The sequence below is a fragment of the Trichoplusia ni genome, chromosome 4, assembly GCF_003590095.1.
Source record: "Trichoplusia ni isolate ovarian cell line Hi5 chromosome 4, tn1, whole genome shotgun sequence".
NCBI lineage: Eukaryota > Metazoa > Arthropoda > Insecta > Lepidoptera > Noctuidae > Trichoplusia > Trichoplusia ni.
The window spans coordinates 12,437,848-12,446,562 of record NC_039481.1 but is presented as its reverse complement, the minus strand read 5'-3'; the positions used below and the strand labels follow the sequence as shown (position 1 = coordinate 12,446,562).

The 8,715-nt window shown below is 35.2% G+C and overlaps 1 protein-coding gene across 1 annotated transcript; it reads left to right on the top strand.

The window, feature by feature from the left end:
* The first annotated feature begins 900 nt into the window (after positions 1–900).
* Positions 901–2,269, top strand: LOC113493102. Its single transcript, XM_026870922.1, has 3 exons — positions 901–1,005; positions 1,129–1,679; positions 1,787–2,269. The coding sequence occupies exons 2-3, from the start codon at positions 1,155–1,157 to the stop codon at positions 2,267–2,269; spliced, it is 1,008 nt and encodes a 335-aa protein (XP_026726723.1). The 5' UTR covers positions 901–1,005; positions 1,129–1,154.
* The last annotated feature ends 6,446 nt before the right edge of the window (positions 2,270–8,715 follow it).

Sequence of the window (8,715 nt, the reverse complement as noted above, 5' to 3'; positions counted from 1 at the left end):
CTGGTTAGCAATAACAATCTATCTAATCTTTGTTGAACTATTGAATTTCAATTTTTTCAGTTTATTTCTTTTTAAAGTCATATAGTTATATTCTTAATTTTGTTGCCACAATTAGTTTATTTATTAAAATAGAACATGATGTTAAAAGCCCGAAGATCAAGATGGTTTTTCACTTCTAGAGTAATCTGTATCCGACACAGTTTTTGCAAAGATCGTAAAAATTCAAACAAACAACGTCAACAAATCATCATCATTATTCTTCTAATTGTCCAACGTTTATCTTGTACAGTTAACAACAAAAGTTCAAAATATTTCAATGAAATTAAAACGTGTGGACGATATTAAATAAATAGCCTTGATTTTAAAACAATACAGGAAGATATCAGACATCCAATATTTCAAAAACCTATTGGCTAGCAATGAGTAGTTTTTATTTGTTTAAAAATTTTCCATTAACTATTAACTATCTGGTTTTTCATTATAAATATTTGTTGTTACTTTTATTCATTATAACTAAGATAAATTTATAATTTTGATGCTGTGCACGGTCTACCTGCACAAATGTTGCTCCTTCAAAACCTAGTTCATCCAAAGTTTGTCTGTAAAAGATCGCTTTTAGCTCTAAGACCGCCCATACTCGCACGACTACTATTTGTATTCAATCCTATATTTATTTGGATGGCAATAAATCTATATATATAAAAATCAATGCCACTTTTCGTTGTAATTCCATAACTCAAGAACGGGCTCACCTATCCAAACCAAATGCTTAGGATTTGGTCGCATATTTAGTTCGTCGGTTCCTCATTTGTCACATTTTTTGTAATAAATGAATTCAATAGAAACTTTTTTCACAGAAACTTTTTTGAAGTTTTGTTGACAGGACAAGCACGTTGTTATGTCATTCATGCCGTCAATTCATTTTGGACGTGGTTTGATTAAATCATATTATCAGCGATAAATTTCTTTTCACATAATTGCATTTGCAGTGCATTCATACAAACGGTGAGTCCTGAATTTATGTATACTTTTCTAAGTTGCCGTATATGATTTCACATGGCATCATATGCGACAGCTTCTTGGGAATTTGTTTTTTTTTTGTTCTAATTTTTTTTTTCGATTTTTAAGCGAAAACATATGTGCATACGGGAAAAATGCCACCAGCCAGACGAGCAAATATAGGTCGGCGAACGCGTAATGCAAATGATGTGGCATTACTAAGACGATCACAGACTGCAGATGAACGCGCACAAGCTAATGCATCGCAGCGTGAACGTAATGCACGCAATAGATTTGTTAACCCAGTACCTGTACTGAATCTTGCACGGCCATCACGAATACGTCGTGCTGTTTTGGCTGAAATGATGCGTGCTGCTTTTAATTACAACAGTCAGATTGATTATAGTATGTATGGATACATTGGAATGATGGACGCAATATGTCCACATTGTGATGCGGCTAACTTTCGAGGTGAAACACCCGGCATGTGTTGTGCTAATGGCAAAGTGAGATTGCCAGCATTAGAAACTCCACCCGAACCATTGTATTCATTTATTTTTGGGACATCGCAAGCGTCGAAGCACTTTCTGAGTCATATTCAACAATACAATTCGGCATTTCAAATGACTTCTTTTGGTGCAACTAAAATTATTAGAGATAATTTTATGCCGACGTTTAAGGTAAATACTTCAACAGGATTATTCCATGTTTGTATCAATCTGAAGCATAAAGTATATTTAAAAAAAAACTGATATAAGATTTACCTAAAATTGTATACATGTTACAGATTCAGGGCCAGATTTATCATCAAGCTGGTTCGTTATTGCCATACCCCGACGCTGATCATCAATTTTTGCAAATTTATTTTATTGGTGATGAAAATCGTGAATTGGATCAACGTTGTGCAATTGTTTCGAATACAAGACGAGAAATTATTCGTGAGCTACAAAGGTTTTTCCATCAGCATAACGCATTAGTTCAATTGTTTAAAATTGCTCTCGATCGTATGCCAACTGATAATCACAAAATCGTAATAAGAGCTGATAGAACACCTTTTGGAGAGCATGCAAGGCGATTTAATGCACCAACAATTGATGAGGTTGCAATTGTAATTCTTGGTGATCAGTTTCAATCCCGTGATATTGTACTTCATCGTAGAAATGAGCAATTGCAACGTGTTTCGACGAACTTCATCGTAGTTACGATGCATTACAGTACCCAATATTGCATTGGAAAGGTGACGATGGTTACCATATCAATATACCAATGATTGATCCACGAACAGGTAAATAAATGACCTATTTTTAGTGTGTTGACATTTCATTTCTACAACTTTCTAAAGTCACATTTTGTAATTATTATCAGGTCTACATATACAGAAAAAAGTTAGTGCCATGAATTTTTATTCGTATCGATTGATGATTCGTCCACAAGAACAAAATTATATCTTAAAATGTGGTAAACTATATCATCAGTACATCGTTGATATGTATGCCAAAATAGAGACTGAACGTCTTAATTTTATTCGTTTCAACCAAGCAAAATTAAGATCCGAAGAATATATTCATTTGCAAGATGCGATAGCGAATGATGCTAATGTTAATGACATCGGACGTTTAACTATATTGCCATCTTCGTATATTGGTAGCCCACGGCATATGAACGAATATGCACAAGACGCAATGTCTTATGTACGAAAATACGGTCGACCGGATCTGTTCATTACATTTACATGTAATCCGCAGTGGGATGACATCAAGAACAATTTATTTGAAGGCCAGTCGACAACTGATCGTCATGACATTACAGCACGTGTTTTTCGGCGAAAATTGACAGCACTTATGGATTTAATTGTGAAATTAAGTGTATTTGGAGAGGTGCGTTGCCATATGTACTCAATCGAATGGCAAAAAAGGGGATTGCCGCACGCACATATATTAATTTGGCTGGTAAATAAAATAACTCCGGATCAAATCGATAACGTTATATCAGGTGAAATTCCTGATCAAACTGTTGATCCTGAGTTATTTGATGTTGTCGTTAAAAACATGATACATGGTCCGTGCGGTGAACTAAATATGAATTCGCCATGTATGATTGATGGAAAGTGTTCGAAACGATACCCAAGACAATTGACTTCAGACACAATAACGGGCAATGACGGATATCCGTTGTATAGACGTAGATCACCTAATGATAATGGCAAAACGGCAAACATTAGAATGCGTAACCAGGACGTTGAAGTTGATAATCGTTGGGTGGTTCCGTATTGTCCATTATTATCGAAAATATTCAAGGCTCATATAAATGTGGAGTATTGTAATTCAGTCAAATCCATTAAATATATTTGCAAGTATGTAAATAAAGGGAGCGATATGGCTGTTTTCGGTGTAGCTGGTGATAATAGAAATGATGAAATTACTCAGTATCAACTGGGGCGCTATATTAGTAGTAATGAAGCTGTCTGGAGGATTCTGTCGTTTCCAATGCACGAAAGACATCCTGTGGTTGTTCACTTAGCTGTGCATCTTGAGAATGGCCAACGTATTTATTTTAATGAAGCAAATGCATTGGAAAGAGCAGCACACCCACCAGCGACTACGTTGACAGCTTTTTTCAAATTATGCGAAACTGATACATTTGCTAGAAATTTGTTATATTCCGAAGTGCCTCAGTATTATATGGAATGTGTCTTCAAAAAAATTTCAAAGACGTAAACAAGGAACAGCAGTCGATGGGCATTCAGGCATTTTCAAAACAGATGCAATTGGGAGAATGTATACGGTATATCCAAACAATGCTGAGTGTTTTTATTTGCGATTGCTATTAGTTAACGTCAATGGCCCAAAATCATTTCAAGAATTAAGAACAGTCGACGGTCATTTGTGTCAAACATATCGTGAAGCATGTCAACTCTTGCATTTGTTGGAGGATGATGCACATTGGGATTCAACACTTAATGATGCATCTACGTCAGCTCATCCACAACAAATACGAATGCTATTTGCCATTATATTATCGACATGTATGCCATCAAATCCACTTGAATTATGGAACAAATATAAAAATTATATGGCAGAAGATATTTTAATTCGTATGCGTCATCATGCAAGAAATCCTGATTTGTTGATTACCTTGGAAATGTGCAACGAAGCTTTGATAATAATTGAAGATATATGTCTAACGATTGCAAATAAAGCATTAGTACAATTGGGTATGACCGCACCAAATCGTCCCATGCATGATTTGTTTGATCGTGAATTGCAACGTGAGCAGGAATTCAACTGTAATGATTTGCGTTTATTTGTACAATCGAATATAACCAAATTAAATATTCAGCAAAAACATGTATATGATACAATCATGCAAGCCGTTTCCAATAATGCAGGTGGATTATATTTTTTGGATGCACCTGGTGGCACAGGTAAAACGTTCGTTATATCATTGATTTTAGCGACTATTCGATCAGATCAGAAAATTGCACTAGCACTTGCATCTTCGGGAATTGCTGCTACATTATTAGAAGGTGGTCGGACCGCACACTCTGCATTAAAATTGCCATTGAATGTACAGGTGATTGAAACTCCAACTTGCAATATATCGAGAAATTCTGCTATGGCAAAAGTTCTGCGATTAACGTCAATTATTTTATGGGATGAGTGTACAATGGCGAATAAAAAATCACTAGAAGCATTCAATCGAACAATGCAAGATTTACATGGTAATCAACAGCTTTTTGGTGGTGCTTTGATATTACTTTCAGGGGATTTTCGTCAAACATTGCCTGTCATTCCTCGATCAACTCCTGCTGATGAAATAAATGCCTGCTTGAAGTCATCAGTTCTTTGGAGATATCTACAAAAATTGACACTAAACATTAATATGCGTGTTCACCTACAAAATGATCCAGCTGCCCATGAGTTCTCAAAACAATTGTTAGAAATTGGTGACGGCAAAATACAAATCGACAGAACCAACGGATTGATCGCTGTACCGAACAATTTTTGTACAATTGCGCAATGATAGATGAATTGATTGAATGTGTTTTTCCGAATATTGTTCAGAATTACAGAAATCATGATTGGTTGACAGAACGCGCCATTTTAGCACCGAAAAACATTCATGTCAATGCAATTAATTTTCAAATTCAAGCGAAACTGCCAGGCGTAGTCACGAAATATAAATCAATTGACAGTGTTATGAATCAAGATGAGGCAATGAATTATCCAATTGAATTTTTAAATTCATTGGAGCCGGCTGGTATGCCACCGCATTGCTTGAATCTGAAAGTTGGTTCTTCGATTATATTATTGCGAAATATTAATCCACCAAAACTGTGTAACGGAACCAGATTGGCAGTGAAAAAGTTATTGCCAAATTTGATTGAAGCTACGATCTTAACTGGTAAATCAAAAGGAGAAGTTGTTTTGATACCGCGTATACCTATGATTCCAACTGATATGCCTTTTGAGTTCAAACGTTTACAATATCCTGTGCGTTTATCATTTGCGATGTCCATCAACAAGGCCCAAGGTCAAACACTTCACGTTTGTGGTGTGAATTTGGAGGAACATTGTTTTTCACATGGCCAGTTATATGTTGCCTGTTCCAGAGTCGGTACCCCCAGCCGTTTGTTTATTTATGCTCAAAATGGAAAAACAAAAAATATTGTTTATCCAAATGTTTTGGATTAAGTGTGTTGTAAATAGCTAGCAATTGATTTCGATTTTAAATAAAATATTTTTTTGATTAAATAAATGAATTTGATGTTCCGATTTGTTTATTTTATTTCACTTTATACGTAGCGAAGCACGTACCGGGCCGCTAGTAATATTATATAATCTATCTACCTGTCCCTCTATCACGAAATAAAACAAAATATATCGACTTTTGCTATTGTTTTTGACTGTACCATGGTCCTGAACGGCTAAATGTTCCCAGTTTTCACCCATTTTCCTGCAATAATGCGGTAATTTCACGGTCACGCGATACATCGCTTCGTCTTTGTCTAACGTTGCGAAAGTTCCTTTTTATTCTTGTTTATATAGGATAATGTTTTCACCGAGTTCCCTTTGAACGCAGGTAATTATTGAGCATCGAATAATATGCAAATAATATTCAAATTCAGGATCAACTTTAAGCGACTGTCAATTGTTTTTATGTTCTAATTTTGTTGTTGAGTGTTATTTCGTATTACATTGCGTAAGATAGATAGATTAACCTTGTTTTATCACTGTTATTACTAGCCGCTGCCTGCGGGCCCGCCCGTTACGAATCGAAAATGATCCCACGGGGACATATCATTGGAATAAAAACAATCATACGTGTTAATCCTGGTTACAAACTATTTCCGTACCAAGTTTTGTCTAAATCCGGTCAGTAGCTTTTGCGTGGAAGACCAACAAATATCCATACATCCGTCTATTAATACATACAAACTAACTCCTTTATAATATTAGGATTTTAAGAATTTTATGAAGTCTTTATTGAAAGAGTGTTAATACGAAGTATGGAATCGTTGTTTCTATTGACTTAGCAAACAAACAATATTTTTTAAAAGCTTAGCACTATTTTAACAATAGACGCCTTGCCAATAATCCACGATTGCTTCTCGCCACGGAAGTTGTACAAAACCTTTTGACATTACGGTTAATCGGGTCGATTTCCTAAAAAAACATTGCTGTTTTTGAGATCAATCAGATGGTTTGATGACCTTAGTAAAGAGGCTGGTGTAAAGGTCTTGAAAAGTTATTGACCTCAGGTTCATTTGTTTGAAAACGGCCTTTAAAAACAAAAAACACTGAAGAATGTTTTGTAAAAGTTTGATAATGTTGTGTTTTCAGATTCGACGGTGTTTAACGTGACTGACAAAAACAAATTCACAGCAATTGTAAACGAAAATTGCATTGTTTCCTTTTTTTAAATGTCATTTCAAATCAATTAATTTTAGTCGAACTTTTTTTCATGATACAAATAATATTTGTTTCACTGCCGACCAGTACTGAAAAACAAATTTTCAAAATCGAATTATTTTATCAATCTGATGTTTGGACGAGTATCAGAGTTAGTTATTTTGATTTTTAGGTTATTGCGAATGTAAAAAGACTGTTCCTATCACTTTGACTGGAACGAGTCGAGGTACCTAATATTTTGATACGACTTCGCTTAATACCGCAGTCGGCTTTTCTAACAACCCGTATGTATGCCTAAAATCAATATAATTTTGAGTTAATCGAGAAACTGTTTATTCAGAAGTATTAATCTTATCCTTACTGTCAATAAATAGGTAATTCAATTACCTGTTAATTACTTATTACAGATATGTCAATATTAGGCATATGGTAAGTTTACATGTCTGAATTAATTATTAGGTAACGACAATCACAATTTACGACAATTATATATTATACAGTTTGTCTTAGAAATACATTTTTCTGTACCTATTTTGTATACTTTTACTGGGAAAAGATGTATTTGGACTTTTGCCCCAAGCTACTTCTCACGTATCCTATTAAAAAATATAATTCCGGGACGAGGAAATATGAAAAATGAATACTTTTAAGTTAAAGAAGTGTTTTTTTTTTACAGTAACCGAACTCCGGTTAGGTCCAAAACTAGTTGACAATCCCGACGAATACGCCTGAGTACATCAGTTTAAAAAGAAAAGTTTGATAAAAACTTTTCTTTTAAATACCCCAATTTCGAGTTTCCCAGTTTACAGGGAATGAAAGTCCAGTAGACATGTAGTGTCGACGCCAGTAAAACCAATAATTCGCCATTTTGTGAACGGGCCGGACGCTTGTTAACGAGTAAACAACGAACTCCGCCACGCCGGAATTAGAAAACGGGTTGCGCAGGTTTATCAGTAGATCGACAATTGTCGACGCAATTTAACAAGAAGTCGAAAAGGCAAATGTTTGCATCAATTTTGACTTGGCAGTCCTTGGTCATACCTTGGCCATCATCGTCATCACCAGTGGCCTCTTACATCTATGACAGATAATTGAAACAGCAGCCGTGTTTTTTTTCACTTGCGCTGATGGCTAACAAGTCTTATTCCGGAGCGACTAGGCTATAGCTACCATAAAACATGTCATATTTGATATATTAATTGTGGGATGAGCTTAACTGCTTCAACAAAAAATGAAACTGGCCTACACATGGGGTTGTATTAACAGAGAGAGATGGAAAAAGCTTTACTCTAAGCAGCCTTTTTTGGAAAATCATCAAATAGCTCCTTCCACTTTGGGTGGAACGGAAGGGACTGTCAAACTTCTACTGACTAAAACCCACCCATGTTCCTTCCTTTACCTTTCGTGTACCGGGGCCACGGACAGTCTCATTGCCCCAGCAGAAGGACTAAACAATCTAGAAAAAGAAATGGAAAGGCTTTATCATAGCATCTATAAGCAAGGGTTTCGATTTCTAAACCTCATTTTTGAATTCCATTATTGGTACAGAATCCACACAATATCATACAAAAGCTTTATTGCTCACATGTGTTATGAAATTTCAGTAACACATCAAACGCACAGCAAGCGCTCCTGCAACCTACCAATTAAAAGTTTGACATAACGCAAATAGTCAGATCAACGGTTTGTAGTTTTTAGGAATTGGTGTATTTTTTTTTGTCAAAGTCACACCTGTATTTAGTTTAACCAAAATTTATTTCTTTTAATAGAATAATATGAATTTTAAATTAAAATAAAAATATTT

Bases quoted from the DNA above. Each gene is read 5' to 3' on its own strand.
- LOC113493102 (XM_026870922.1), top strand. From the start codon at position 1,155: ATGCCACCAGCCAGACGAGCAAATATAGGTCGGCGAACGCGTAATGCA. The intron at 1,680-1,786 runs GTAAATACTTCA...TACATGTTACAG, and splicing joins ATTTTATGCCGACGTTTAAG to ATTCAGGGCCAGATTTATCA.